Source organism: Neodiprion pinetum, chromosome 5 (genome assembly GCF_021155775.2).
Source record: "Neodiprion pinetum isolate iyNeoPine1 chromosome 5, iyNeoPine1.2, whole genome shotgun sequence".
Classification (NCBI taxonomy): domain Eukaryota; kingdom Metazoa; phylum Arthropoda; class Insecta; order Hymenoptera; family Diprionidae; genus Neodiprion; species Neodiprion pinetum.
Window position 1 is genome coordinate 27,854,495 of NC_060236.1, and position 15,963 is coordinate 27,870,457.

At 34.1% G+C, this 15,963-nt stretch overlaps 2 protein-coding genes and 1 long non-coding RNA gene across 7 annotated transcripts in view; 2 read left to right on the plus strand and 1 right to left on the minus strand.

Moving 5' to 3' along the window:
* Window positions 1-9,235, plus strand: LOC124219745 (monocyte to macrophage differentiation factor). Of its 3 annotated transcripts, none has more exons than XM_046627802.2 (5): window positions 1-177; window positions 1,321-1,537; window positions 5,157-5,402; window positions 5,495-5,747; window positions 5,874-9,235. In XM_046627802.2, exons 2-5 carry the CDS (start codon window positions 1,452-1,454, stop codon window positions 6,120-6,122), a joined length of 834 nt encoding a protein of 277 aa, XP_046483758.1. In that variant the 5' UTR covers window positions 1-177; window positions 1,321-1,451; the 3' UTR covers window positions 6,123-9,235. The 3 variants fall into 3 exon arrangements, with proteins under 3 accessions (XP_046483758.1, XP_046483756.1, XP_046483757.1); XM_046627800.2 differs by lacking the exon at window positions 1-177 and adding an exon at window positions 191-351; XM_046627801.2 differs by lacking the exon at window positions 1-177 and adding an exon at window positions 673-751.
* LOC138191024 (uncharacterized) overlaps window positions 8,900-15,963 on the minus strand; it is a 7,440-nt gene continuing 376 nt past the window's right edge. Inside the window, exon 2 of the long non-coding RNA XR_011177253.1 lies at window positions 8,900-15,906. This is a non-coding gene — a long non-coding RNA (uncharacterized lncRNA). The remainder of the gene's footprint in view (window positions 15,907-15,963) is intronic.
* LOC124219736 (protein KATNIP homolog) lies at window positions 9,365-15,946 on the plus strand. Of its 3 annotated transcripts, XM_046627774.2 has the most exons (16): window positions 9,365-10,258; window positions 10,437-10,568; window positions 10,702-11,222; window positions 11,353-11,706; window positions 12,136-12,290; window positions 12,423-12,620; window positions 12,732-12,869; window positions 12,941-13,072; window positions 13,150-13,282; window positions 13,381-13,643; window positions 13,839-14,022; window positions 14,093-14,257; window positions 14,358-14,497; window positions 14,652-14,753; window positions 14,846-14,961; window positions 15,196-15,946. In XM_046627774.2, exons 1-16 carry the CDS (start codon window positions 10,170-10,172, stop codon window positions 15,341-15,343), a joined length of 2,970 nt encoding a protein of 989 aa, XP_046483730.1. In that variant the 5' UTR covers window positions 9,365-10,169; the 3' UTR covers window positions 15,344-15,946. The 3 variants fall into 3 exon arrangements, 2 of the variants coding, with proteins under 2 accessions (XP_046483730.1, XP_046483729.1); XM_046627773.2 differs by having other exon boundaries at window positions 12,423-12,869; XR_006883452.2 differs by lacking the exons at window positions 14,846-14,961; window positions 15,196-15,946 and having other exon boundaries at window positions 12,423-12,869; window positions 14,093-14,216.

Sequence of the window (15,963 nt, forward strand, 5' to 3'; positions counted from 1 at the left end):
CGGTTCATTCGTTTTCTTTCTCCCTTTTTCCACCCCTCGACATTTTCTCCCGGTTTCTCTTCCAGCGTCGTTAGTTACAATTACGTTATTGTTCGTCAATTTATCGGACCCGTATCGGCATGAACGTCAACGAAGCGAAGGATGCAATGAAGGGGAGAGCGACATACTGTAGAGCATGTAAGTATAAACCGCGAGTTGAGGCTTCGAGACAAAAGCCGAGACGCTCGGAGCAAGCTCAGAGGTGCTCGCGTAGTCGTGCGGTGTGGAGTGCGTGTCGCGGGTATCAAAAGCCCCGCTGAGTGTCCTGAAAGGAAGGGGCTGCTAGTGTGACATCCGTCGCTAAATTTAATGGTAAAAATGAACCCCGTACACTGCAGATATTTTAATTGGACACGTTATTTCCTCCTTATCTATTGTACGTACATACATATGTATGTACGCGTGATATGTCATTTATTCACGCATTCATTTTGTACATACATAATTAGATCATGGAATAAGATCGACATGCAATTCATAATTATCACGCTTATCTCGATCCACCAGCGATCTGCGCGGCTGGATGTGTATGCACACATGCGATAATGGATTAAATTATAAATGAATACACGATTTGTCCTGCTTTTCAACGAGTGGAAAGTAAATTGTAGGAAAGAAAATTTAATCGCGTTGAGTATATTCAGTTTCCTCGCAAACGGTAGACGTCCAGCTGTGCCAACAGCGGCTCACACCTATACTTTCAACATAAAACGTTCGTCTTGCATAGTTTGCACACAATCTATTTCTATTATTCAACAATGAAAAATCGAACGGATGTTTCCATTTTCACACCATACTGAAGTTAGCAATGTTTCGTTTCGTAACGATTCATGCTGAGGAAAAACTATTATTTCGCTATTTTGGAATTGTCTGAAATTCTGTAAACCGTAACAAAACAAAACACCCTCATATCTCGAAATCTTAGTTCCTTCAAGGTTATTGGAAAATTAAGAAAACAGTGATTTCTCACCCAATTTTTCGTTATCATAAAATTACTAACTTCCACCTCGTATTTTCACGCATTGATTTTGGCAACAACGCGATAACGATTTTTCATGCTAATATGTATACGTATATGTTATATGCATGCACGTAATGTGTGAAGAATACATCGCGACTTTTTTTTCTACATACAAAATTGATAATATCACTCTTTATTTCTTTACCAAGTCAGGGAAAAACCAAAAGCTTGAAATTTATGTTATTAATGAGTTATTGTTACATTCATTATTTACTTAATCCTTCCACTATTTATTGACTATTTTTAATCCTTTTCTGCAGTGACGGTATCTTAATAAAACATAAAGCAAAAATGTCGGAGGGAAAGAGGCGGAGAGATGGAGCGTTAAATATGTCATAACGAGGAGATTTGGATTACTTCATCTTTAACATTGGTGTCCATTTGAATTATAATGAATCTCAACATGGATGGATTTCGTCTTCACCATCTGGTCTCTGGCCCTATAGCCAATCTATTGCAGTCAAAATGGATTAAAGAGTAAGACGTTACGTCACGAATTTACATTGGGGATAGTAAATTTTGTATGGTAGATTGACAAGTAAATTGTATACCCTATGTTATACGAATTACAATAAGTGCCCTGTAGGTTTTTGTCCTTCTTTGCTAACAGTGAGGTATTACTAACCAGTTTTGTAATTTTAACTACACATGTTAGAATTTTAGAATATTTCATCGGGTACTTGGACAACAATTCTCGTCTTTATTTTTTAATTTTACGGCTTTTGAAGATCAGATCCTATCCAAATATGTAATCAAATCTACCTAGTGATTCAGGTCTTCCACTGAAATCATTGAAGGTCACTTCTTGCCTGCTGAATGTGTACAGAGGATTATAATACAGTATTTAAAGTAGATTTTCTATGCTTCATTTATTTATCAGGTTGAAGTTAGTAATGTTACTGTAACGATGAATACTTGGGAAACATCTTTACTTCGCAACTTTAGGATTGTCTGAGATTTAGTAAGCTGTAATAAAAAATACATACTTAAAACTTGAAAAACCAAATTCTGGATAGCCATTTTAAAATTACACGATAATGAACTTTTCTCTGATGTTTCGTTACGTCACTTACTTCAACCTCATGTTTATATACATTTCTAACTTAAATCCGAGTAGTTATACCCTTGAGCAAATCGCCTATTCAAATACCATCCCATATTTATACTGGGCACAAAAAAAACTTTCTTCTAGTAGTGACTATAAAATTTTGCTATTAATTTTTGCCCTTGGGATTTGTGACAAAAAGTAATTTCAGTGTTTATTATACTTCAGTTTGGCATTAGGTTTGGTATATGATGTATAGGTATTTGTGATCAAAGACTTCGCTTGTGTAATAAACTCATCAGATTTAAGTTCCTTTTCGTAGTTGATGTAAGATTTATGTAACTTGGTAATATACATGTCCCGTAATATCCTGCACAGTCAATCTAATTAGGGGGATAGTGCATGAAATAGGTTTCTTTGGCGCATGATTTTATTACCATTATTGTAATGCAATTCACGTAAATTAATTTAGCAACATGACATTATGTGTGGAAGTTTCAGTTACTGTGGTTAAAACATTTGTAGCTTTTCAGCTTTTAAATACGTTTAGAATTTAGTTTACGCGTGTTTCTTGCGTATGTGAATATCTGTAAATAATTATATTATCAAAGAGCCCTCGATCAGAAAGTTTTATCTCACTCAACAGAAGCTTTCATATGTATAATAATTCCAATTTGTATATGACTTTAGTGAGTAGGGAGAGATTCTGTGTAGTAGATAACGTCATGTATATACAATTCCCCCTCGCTTTTATACATTGATAAATATACATATTAAATTTAGTTAAGTAAATAAACGCATGATCAGCGGGATCATGGAAATACACAAGTTTTGTTTGATTTATTGAATGATTGGTATTATAAACATATGTAAAATTTCGTAAAAATTATTAACGAATATATAACAACACTAAAGCATGGGTGTATGTGTACATTAAGGCATGCGCTTGCGAATGTACGATATTTCTTGATTTTAACATCGGTAAGCTGATACGTGCATCATAGTGCACAAGATGTATGAGAAAATGAACGATGATTGAAATGTTTTGTAATCCCAGAGCCACAGTCTTCAGTATAGAATTAGACCGTGTCGCACACACTTTTGAAGATTTCCAAATCGACCAGAACTTGCGCTATTTAGCCCTGTAGTGATTGATTTCTACATAATTCAAATTATGTTGTAAAACATGCCAAATACTTGAAAAATTCTAATACACTATTGCATTTCTGGATCATATCTTTGTCAGATAATTAATCTGGTCCTTTGACCCGATCTTAAGATAATGTGTTCAACAAAAAAGTCTCCAAAAGCTTTTTGCGCTAGTCAACGAGCTCTAGCAAGATTCTTGAATGACAATTAAGTCAACGACCGCAAGGAAAAATATCTTAGTGGTTAGCAGAGGAAACTTGATATAAATACCTCCAGACCTCTTGCCCTGATTTATACAGACTTTAGACATTTATCATTTCCCTCATACGTCTAAGATCATATGATTTTCCGTTTCTACTGTTTTTATCATTATTACAATTATTATCTTTGTCGCTGTGATTATTTCGATTATCATTATCATCGTTGTTAGTGTTACTGTTGTTGTTTTATTTAAATCAAGATAAAATATATATGCTGAAAAGGAATATTGGATGTCAATTGACACATCGTTTATATCATGGCAGCTATTGACCACACATGTTTTCTCTTCACGGCAATGAATTTACTCCAATTACAGGTAACGTGAGTACCGTTTTATTGTCAACTAATAAGGGATAAAGTTCTGCATTAGAAAGTCATAATATGACTGCCTGATCAGATAACTTCAATATGTATCGTGTTACATTGAGTAATATCTGATGACAAATCAGAACCAACTTGACAAGTAATTACGCAATAATTGTTGCAAATTTAGTGTAAACATCCATGCGTTGCAGTACAAATATAAAAAAGAAAATTGTGCAACAAATAAACTGATGAGTAAATCAAAAAATAATTTTACAAATCATACGTAATTTATTAACAAAGATCAATGATGCAGTCAAAGTAATCAATTTCATTTACATATACATGTATCTTTGCACTGTAATTCTCGAATAAATTTCGGACGAATAAGCGAATCGAATAGTTTTTCATCAACAAGTCGCGAGAAAAAAAAAAACTAATAAATTTCAAACGTTAACAAGTAGTTATAAAACGCAAATGCAAGCGAATAAGGATTGCGGAGCGCAAATATACTATAAAGTGAGTATTATTGAATTCACTGATTGTATGAGAAGAAGAAAAAAGTTGAAAAAAAAAAAACAAATAAATATTTAGGTCATAGTTCAGTGTGAACCATTTCTACTGAATCGACAATGCCTCTTTGAACTATCAGCATATCGGAAGATTTTTCTTTTTCAAGCTTGGCGCATGTTTGATATTGTAACACGTGCATTGTGCTCAACATAAATTCTGCGAGAGTGAGGAAAAATGGGGATGAAAAAATGATCAGGCCATTCATACGCACGACATATACGCTAGATCAAGAGCGTGCTTGCATATTGCATGCAAGGTACACGAATGACCAAAAATAATCGATTTTCGATTAAACCTTTTCCCGATTAATCGAGTATATTCGATTATTTTTCCTCATAATCGGTTTTTGTTTTTTACTCCGATGTACGACGCAATACAATAGCAATTTATGTGATTAAAGGATCATTCATTATCATTGTCTTACTTAACAAGTACATATTTGATATATTAAGTAAAATATAAATTAATATTTTTACCTGAAATTGAAAAATACCTCGAATGAAATTATAAATTATCAAAAAACTTTTCTGTTATTAAGACTAAATACTGAAATTTACAAAATTTTGGTTTCAAATGCACCGTTTCACAAAAATGCAAAATAATCGATTAATCGAATAATTTTTAACAATACATTCGAGTCATGTTTGATCTTTATTTTTTACTCGATTAATCGATGCATTATAATAATGTTATAAAAATAACGGTTCTCTGCACTGACATTACGCATGCAACTAACAAAATCTATATTTGTACAATTTGCTCCAGAGTCAAATGGATGAATCCAAGAGCGACGACCAACGAGGCGTATCAACCAACCTCGGTTGAACACATAGCAAATGTCGTTACTCATGGGATGTGGGTAATACCTTCGCTTTTGGCTGGAGTAATGCTTGTCCAACGCTCCTCGACGCAAATGCAACTCATCTCTGCTCTGGTATACGGAACTGCGCTTCTTCTCGTCTTCACAATCTCTACGTTTTTTCATAGCGTACATTACTGCAATCATAACAGGTAACGCAGATGTTCGTTACTTGTGTAACAAGCGTTATTTTGAGCATTCCGCTCTTCCTTGCTTACTCCACCATTTTTACCATTATTTCCAGGCAACTTAAGGATGCGCTCCATCGATGCGATCGCGCAATGATATACGTCTTCATAGCGGCAACCTATTTCCCTTGGTTAACGGTTAAAGATTTTCCAGACGACGGATTATTGATAGCGATGCGTTATCTTGTTTGGATTATGGCGATGCTCGGTATTCTTTACCAACAAGTCTTTCACGAGCGTTTCAAAATGCTCGAGACCATCTTTTATCTAATCATGGGCATCGGACCCAGCATTGCGATCATCAATATTGTAAGCGTTATAAGTTATTTGGTGGAAAAAATTAAACTTTAATTTGTCCCTGTTTTCGAATCTCAAATTCGGACTAAAATTTTTTAAATCAAACAATTATACTACGATGCAATGCTTTTGTTACAGACAGAAATCAGCGGTATAAAAGAGCTCAAAGTTGGCGGACTGATTTACGTAGCAGGCGTCGTATTCTTCAAATCGGACGGACGTATACCATGTGCGCACGCTATATGGCATCTGTTCGTGGCTACGGCGGCAGCGTTCCACTACTACGCAATACTGAATTACCTTTATCCCAGTCCAGAGAACTTGAATCTCAATGTATCAACGGATTCACCTCATTCTGGTGTTTTGGAATCTCACTTGGAGCTTTAAGTTTGAACATAAATTGTAAATAATAGATAGAAATCAACTATGCAGGATACGGTAAAACCAGATCTGTTAGTCAGCGAAAACGCAATAGTTGGATTATATTAAAAATGCACAGCCTGATCTTCTTGCCACATAGCTCTCTAATATTCGAGGATACAAACCTTGATAATATCATATACTATAGTGCTTACAACTTTGATTTAAAAGAAGCTTGTGTCACGTAAACCGTGAAAAACTATGCTTCAAGATTCCGAGAACTGTGCGTTCTCAATGTTTTTATTCGTATCGTTTCAAACAGTCCTCAAAATTTATTCGAAAACTAACCGACCGTTGACCAATGCCTTTAAAAAAATTACTTGATCGTAAATATCATATATTACAGGTGAAATTTCACGCTGTAAATATATAATAATGTTTTATATAATTGTAGAATTGTTTTCGTCAATACTCACAGGGTATATACCTTCTTAAATCGACAAAAGTTGATGAAGAATTCTCAATTAGATATCGAAGTTTGATATCCATATAGATTGATAATAAATTGCCAAATTTTTAGGATATTTCAGTATATCGAATCATTGCAAATTTCTCAAAGAATAGTAGCTAATAATTTGTTATCCTAGTGTAACTAGTAGAAATGAAAATGTGATTCTTTGCGATAAAATACGCATACTTGCAATCGTTCTATATTCTCTAACAAAAATACGTGAAAAATCATCACTCATTAGTGAAAAAGAAATATATATATATATAGGTAGCTGAATTCAAATTTATTTAGTATGTTATCAAAAGCTTCAGGCTCACACGATACTGAATCTATATCACTTATAAACTCTTATTTATTATTGGCTCGTCTAGTTAACACACTTCTATATGATTTTTTATTTCTTTTGCTCAATAATACGAAACATATTTACCATCGTCAATCTAGCAGTAAACATTTGTCCTCCATAATAATGTACACATCCAAGCAGAAATATTTAATAAGGATCCAGTAGTATACATGATAGTAATCTTGTGTTTATTATATTACTTATACTACTGACTTGTTAGATATCAATATTTGAAATAATTATTTTGTGATAAAAATTATTCGAACTTCGCGATTACAAAGGCTGTTTCTTCTGTTTGCCAAAAGTATTTGTTCAAAATCCAGTTAAAATATAGTTTAGAATAATAGATATCATTGTTGTATACTTTTATTTTTATTCTAGCTTATGAAGTTTAATTGCGTCAATTAAGCATATATTTACATATAATAGTCTATGTGAGTCGAATAGGTCAAACCTTACTAATATACTCTCAACGTATTACCAGATGTCCTTTATAGCATGAGCTGGTGTTATTATAGATTTTTTGATTCTTCCATCCGAATATAAATACTTGTAGCAATGTTATAAATACCAAAAAATTACAAACAAGTATAGTTAATGATACGTAATAGTTTGAAGAGCATAATATTTTAGAATAGAATAACTGATGAATTCTCCAATTAATCCATTTAATGGATATATTTGACATTTGTAAATTAATTATTATACATTTATAATTATTATCCAACTTTTAGTGCAATATTTAGCCTATGAGGCATATTCAAGATTCGTATGCTTATAAGTATGTATTCTTGTTTAGTATTGCAAGCCATGTCATTATTATTGCAATTTCAACAGTCAAATTCAGAACGGGAAACGTGAATTACATTGGTTTGGCCAGGCCAGTACATGATTCAAAATTCCTGACAACTAAACAAAAGTTGCGATTTTCTGTATCGTAACATTTTCCCATATTGGTTAAAAAAAAGGGGGGGGGGGGGGGGGGGGTGGAAACTAAAATGAAGTATATTATTATTTTCACATTGTGTTCATTGGCAGGGTTGTAAATAATTTTATTTTCTTATGTACATGTTGATTCTATAAATTAGTTGTTAAATTAATATTATATCCATTTAAAAATTAATCAGACATCCATTCCTTTATAGAATCGTTATTTTTTAGTTGGAAAATTGAACAAGAAAAAAAAAACCTTTAGAGATATAATTTATTTTCTACTTAATTAACTCGAAAAAACATAATTCTCGATAATATGCGACACGTATTTTTTTAGTTATGTCAGGGAAAAATCTTCGCTATGTATTGTATCAAAATGTTCACGAATAGAAGAATATCAAAAAATACGGATTGGCTTTGCAGATGTACTGCTGTATTGTTACAATTCAGTAAAGCGAATCGGAAAGCGAATCTCAAGTAATATTTAATTTTCATTCGCATGTGAGACACGAAATTCGGTTATTCTACATCGTACATCCTTGCGATGCATATATTTATAGGTATATATAAGTATAAATATAAATTTTAAATATAAATAGAGAATTGGGGAACATATTGATTAAGTAATTGATATCTGATAAAATTATGCTCATATTGAAAATAAAATAACCAGCAAAACTTCAAGCTTGTAAAGAACCGAGAGCTTGAAACACAAGCGTATGGTAAACGATGCGTAATCTATATGATTAATTCTATGCCAGAACCAATTTTTTTGACACACAATATGCATATGTAACCGGATACTCTTCGTAGGTATAGATGGATTATGAATTATAATTGAGTCATATGTCCTATATCGTATTGATTTCCATATTCTATATGTATACTGCGTTGACCCATGCGCCTATGAGTTCATTCAAATCTAATTAACAAATCTTGGTTCGAATTACATAGCAAAACGATGATATGAGAGTCATTTAACATTTCAATTGTATGTAAATTTTTTTGATCTAGTCGATGAGTCATTTCACAGAAACATAATAAATGTAGTAGGATAATTTTGAGTTGCGAGTGCCAGGCGTTCTAACGAATGTAATTCAAAATGATCGAATTGATGTTGAAATATCAATCAATATTAATATCGCAATTGGCAAAGTACGTTCAATTCTTTCGGAATTTCATATTCGATTTGCGGACGTTTTTTTGGACACACGTAACAATCCACACGAATGTATTCATGCAGATACACAAATGTGTTATGATTTGTACCAAACATGGAAAAAAAAAAAAAAAAAATTAACAAATTTGTGCAAGTTACAGGGAAAGTAAATAAACGATAATGTAATTATTTATTCGTCTTCATTATTGTCGCAAATCTCAGTATATATATCTGTGTATAAGGGTGGTCCTTAACAGGGTTGTTTTTGAATTTGTATGCTTCCAGGGGCTTAAACGCTTTCAAATTAGTAAAAAAAAAAAATTCACTGAAAATTTGAGTTCTCTACATAAACTCCAAGATATTCCAGTTTTTTATCGAAGTATCTTATGAAAATAACATGAGGAAATTTTTTTTTTTTTTGACCCTTTGAAATTTTATAAGTCGCTGACTAATATACCGAAAATAATGATAAATTCATATTTTGGTAGAAAATTTAACGCTCTACAAAAAAGCTCTGATGCATAAAATTCGTAAATGAAAGCGTTCGTGTGTTAATTAACGAATTGGATGTAGAGAGCTCAAATTTTCAGATTTTTTTAAGTTTTTTTTTTCGATTTAAAAACGTTTAAGCTCCTGGGAGAGTAAAAATTCAAAAAAAAAACCCTGTTAATGATCACCTTAGCGTGCATAGATGTGTAATAGTGGCATATGACTTAACACTTCTCCATTTCAAATTCTTCATTAATGACCGCACGGTAACCTGGCAACGGATTTGCTTCTCGATGTAAACACACCTGTCACTATTACATTTCTAGAGGCCAAGGAATGCACCTATCTCACAAGCATGGCCGTGTTAGTCGAAAGCTCGATATACGTTTAAAGAAATGAAAAAAAATGTGCCATTTTTTACACACTATTTTCGTACATCTATTAGATTTTATATTCAAAGAAATCCGCCACAACGTTTATTTCTATAATCTTATTCCGTCTTAAAATTTACCTGTAATAATAGTTACACGATTAAAATAAAAGTAAATAATGCTTCTAAAATCTGATGTGAAAATTACCTCGACACGTCTGAATAAATAAATAAATAAATAAATTGATCTTCAATTACAATAAACAATGGAGAAAGTAACCAGTGACGATGCCTCGATTTCCGATTCAAATAGAATTTTCAACAAGTTGCCACCATGGCTTGCAGAAATGACTGAGTATGTTCAGTTATTATAATAATTTTCATTAATTATTTCTCTCACCTCTATTTACCACCTCACGGTTTTGATTCAATCTGTATCAAACTGTTGACTTGATTATCTGCTGTATATGCATTTCCCAATTTGTGCACATTTTTTACTAACGTTAATTACAAAGATTTTGTTCCATTTTTAGGAGTGTGAAGAAACTAAAGACGCCAGAAGAAAGAGTGAATTTTCTTTCGTGCAAGCCATTTGCATCAGACGAATCTTCGATCAGTCCAGCTGTTTCTTCGATGATTATCGGTGTTACAGAAAAAAGCAACAGGTACTTATGATTATTTCTATATCGGTAAATGAATCTGAAACTAATTGCTGCGTTAAAAAATACTGCAATTAAACAGTGGGTAGTTTTTATTTTTTTCATTAAAAATTACAATGCATTCCACACTGTTATTCAGAACAAACGAAGAGCCGCGTCAACTACCATTTACAGTTGAAACTCCCGACGGAGTTGGCGGCTGTATTATCTTACAATCATCGACAACCGCTTCGCTTCCAAATACGCCGAAAGATGAACATGAATTTTCACGAGCCTACTCGGCACTCTCAGCCTTCAGTTTACCGGAGTCGAATGAAAACAAGTTCGCAATGTTGGATAAGTACCTGGAAAAAAAAGATGTCGAGAAAGCTACGGATTCTAAGAGTGGAGTAAAAAGTTGGGAACGCTTACATTCCCCTTTAGAGTCGAAACCATCTGCGGAAACCGAACAGCGGTTAGATCGTAGCGTGCTAGACAGAAAACCATTCGAGAGACTCGCAGCTAATCATTCGGCCATTGACGTTCAGATAAAGAAAACTAGAAGAACGACCCGACAGCAGCAGCAAATCACCGGAAAACCTTCGAGAATTCACATACCACCCTACAGACGTACGAGTACTGATTTATTGGAAGAGGAAACTGGTTTGAATTTACCCATCGGTGAGTATTCGTTAGTTATTACAGTTGAAGTTTGTTTTTCACCTTCCTCAAAATCATTATTTAAAATGTGAGAATTGCATTAATGGAATGAGAAAAGTTTATTTTCATGACGATGTTTCAATTTGCACAGGAGTAGTGAGAAGGAAGCAAGATTATTTAGCCGGAGTTGCGTCGAGAGGAGATATTCGAGTAGAAAGCAGCGACCCTGTTAGGAGCGATGAAAAAATGATAAACGGAAATAGACTAAGAATTGAAACGACAGTTTCCGCACCTGCGTCTATTTCACAGCAGAAAAATGTCAGTAAATTACCGATAACAGATAAAGTTGCAAAATTGAATCTACAAGCTTCTGGGAAACCAGCTCTCACCGAGGTTGTTAAAAAAAGTGTGCAAACAGATTTAAATCAAGCAGAAAGTAGTCCAAACTCACTCTTGTCCAATTGTAGGCGACCCTTGTATCACTACGAGCGATATCCACCAAAAGGTAGGTAATGCTCATTGTATAAAATGGTCCGATGCGTCGCATCAGACTGTTTGTTTCAAGCATGATGTACAATAAATTTACCTTCAAAACAATTAGTATCGCATTTTGATTTAGCTACCAATTAGAATTATGCTATTCAGTTTTTAATCTATCCCTGTGAAAATTCTTCTACGAAATTTTATCACCTGAGAAATTTTACAAGGTATTTGAACATTGATCAATTTCAGTGAAATATTTTCACCAAGGAGCAGAAGAATTACGTGTATTAAATATAACGCTGCCGTACAAATCCATGTAACGCAAGAATCTTAATTTAAGCTTTGACTTGCTTTATACATAATAGAGAAAATGTTGCTTCGATTTTGGTAGGTAAAAGGATGCTTTGTAACAGTTGTGTAATAGCTACAGTACCTCGTAATTTGATTTCAGAAAACTCTATTGCTTATGATTTCATAATACCTGAACTGCCACGTGGAACAACGCTTGTCATAGATATTTTAACAACGTGGGGTGACAAACACTACGTAGGGCTCAACGGAATTGAGATATTTTCTGACATAGGTGAACCCGTATGCATAAGCAAGGTGAAATTCTCAGTATATCTGCATCCAAAATCATCCTTAGAAAAAAAACTTGCCCTCGCCTACTCCAAATTATGTCGCTATTTTATTTCTATTTTGTATTAAGGAGTGTAGATGATCTCTTTACATTTTCAGATATGGGCTGACCCTACGGATATAAACGTGTTACCGGAGTACAACAACGATCCACGTGTTGTCGGCAATTTAATTAACGGAATAAATCAAACTACAGACGACTACAACTTGTGGCTTGCTCCGTACACAAGCGGAAGCCATCACTACATTCACATGACGTTTGAGGCAGCGGTAAATGTTGCAATGATCAGAATTTGGGTAAGATTTCAATGTAATGGTACGATTGTTTTTCATTGTATTTTTCATATCGTTTCGATTGAGCTGAAAACGAGGAGTTATTGTCACTGCGCTGACTTATTTTCTTCCCAGAACTACAACAAATCCAGAATTCATTCTTACAGAGGAGTTAGAGATGTTAAAATTACACTTGACGATGTTGTTATATTTGATGGTGAAATTGCCAGGGCATCCGGAGGTGTATTTGGCAACATTAATTCGTTTGGAGATGTAAGTAATCGTGTATTGTCGTGTAAATCTTTCCAACATAGTCGATATTCACGATCGTCATTCAATTTTAGACGATCCTCTTCACAACGGAAGGAAACATTTTGGAGCTGATATCGAAACACGATGCGACGTATTCTTTCGGCGCGGGTGAAATAGAATCACCGACAAAGGAAACGGATCGACCAATAACAACTGATACAGGCGTTAGTAGGAAAATTTGATTAACAGTCACTATATTACTTTATGCATGAACATAAAAACTTCATCGCCTAATGAACAGGAAGGACGTCCGCTGACTTGTGCCAGCTCTAATCAATCAAACTCGTCTAACTACAGCAGTAATATATTTTCGTACATTTGCAAAGAGGTCGAATTAGTTCTTCTTTCCAATTGGGGACATTCCGGTCTCATCGGTAAGCTCGAATCTGACCCTATAATTGTTTTTTTTTTTTCTCATTTTATGAGCATTTTTTTTGTTACTTCCACTAATTAATTTTTCTGCGATTCACAGGGCTGACTGGAATAGAGTTGATAGGTGACCAGGATTCCACAATTCCTTTAACACAGGCCTCGTTATCCTGTAACGTTGGATGCAAGCATCTCAATCGATTGATAGATGGAAATAATTTGACTACAGAACCTAGCCACATGTGGGCCACTTATTTTTTACGAGGGGATAACCCGACTTTAACGATTACTTTTCAAACAGAGATATTTTTTACTGGAATAAGAATTTGGAACTACAATGCCTCCTTGGACCTTTCGTATTGCGGGGTCAGTTGTTTACGTCCTGTTTTTGCGCAAGGAACTTATCTCATGATTCATAACTTTTTTGTAATGTGTTATACTATTGTTGTTTTTTCATAGCTGTACAAAGTTATCTGAATAATTTACGTGACGTTATAAAACATTGAACAATAGTCATGAATCTTAACGTGATAAAACATACGGTAATTTATTCATATTCAGGTGAGGCAAATGCTTATTAAATTGGATGGGAAATCGGTGTGTAACGATTGTGATGGTTTTATGTTAAGAAGAGCACCGGGTAGTTGTCACTACGATTTTCTGCAAGAAATTAATTTTGCTAATCAGTCTGCGATATCAGAGCCATTGAAACATCGGATTACGTCAATTGATGCGTTTCTCAAAGGTAAGAATTTAATTACATAATTTGAAGAAACATTCGCCTCATTTCATAATCTTTCATCAAACTCTACCAGCTAATCGCATGTGTGACAATGCCGACTACGAAGCTCCGATGATGCCGCAAGGATTCGTCTATCAAGTGATCATCTTTTCAACTTGGGGCGATTCTTATTACGTTGGCCTGACCGGTATCGAAATGTATGATTCTAGTGGATGCATGATTAAATTAACGAAAGACAGTGAGTTTTACACGGATGCAAACTTATGTTTGAACATGTAGTTATTGTTACCTTGTGAAATTTATATGCCTGTTCTTACTTCACACTTGTTGTTTTTTAGATATCACAGCCTACCCAGAAAGTGTGAACGTAATCGAGGGAGTAGACAACGATGTTCGCACTCCTGACAAATTAGTAGATGGTGTAAACGATACTACAGACGGTCATCACATGTGGCTGGCTCCAATTTTACCAAATCAGGTAAATGCTTTTTATTACTTTTCGCTCAAATGGTAACACACAACGTGGTATTTTATCCCCTTAAAGAATGTTGACTACCTCTACCAGTTACAAGTTTTAATATAAAATATATTCAATGTAAGATGTATAGATCAGTGAATATTTTCTTTTTTAGACCAACAGAATTTACATTATCTTTGACTCTCCGGTTATGGTATCTGCTATTAAAATGTGGAACTATAAAAAGACTCCACAGCGCGGAGTTAAAGAATTTGCTGTGAGTAAATTGAGCAGATGTCTTTATTTGAGAGAATTTTCTATTATCTGGATACGAAATCTATAATGCAATGAGAAAATTTTAATCTACAGATATTAGTGGACGATTTGTTGGTCTACAATGGTGTTCTACATAGCCACATTCCTTACGGTACCGTATTGTTCAGTGGTAATAAGGATGATGCTTCTGAGAATCACAGTTTAATTCAGTAAGTATAGCTGTAAAACATAACGACATCATTCAAGTCTTGCGTGATGTAGATGGAGTAAAATATCTATATTAAATATGAACCACCGGATACTTCAAATCAATTTATTGCACAGAGAAAACTTGAGACGTCGATAACAAGTTATTTTTCAAACTGTTTGCCTACAAACTCGACATTTTCTTCAAATGCAAACGTGAATGAGTAGCTCTATGAACTTCTGAACGAACTTTTCAGAAGTGCACAAATTGGTCAGGACACCAAGCTTTTAAATTTGGAAAGACGAGCTACGTCAGGTGGCGACTGTTATGCAGATCCATTGCTGCGACCGCATACATCACTGATGCAAGCCAATGTACGCAATAATACAAAACCCAATATGTGATTGATGTTCAAAAAGCATGAAGGTTTGATACACTGCATCCTTTTTGGAACGATTGCGTGATAACGTTTTAACGAGTACGAGCTGTTCACACATATAATGTGTTGAATGGCTAGATGTGTCAGTATCTAAATTTTTCCTCGAAACTTGGGACGCCAAATTCTGATGAAGTTACATAGAATTTGACTATCAAAGTCATTTTCTGATATGTATCGGAGGTTGGGGGCACGGTAGAAATATTTCTTTAACACTTGACTATGCAGCTATATCAAAATGTAAAATTACTGTGAATTAGGATTTTTGTATATTCGTAATAGATGCCAATACACACGTATACATGTAGGTATCGATATCAGCCTGGTACTAATAAGAAGTTATTCACTGCCATTACAAAAAATGTCTCCTGTAATAAGTCATATCCCATTGCGACTGAAATTAACATTGAACAATAGTTGAGCATAGATGCATAAGTTTGATTTTGACTTCATTATTTTATTCCATGCTTTTATTTGGGACCTATTACATTATTGTAATGGATCTTATCCACATAAAAGGAAAATGTCTCTCTGCAAATTGTACAAATGTTGTAATAGATAACAATAAATATTGGAGTACCTTGCATA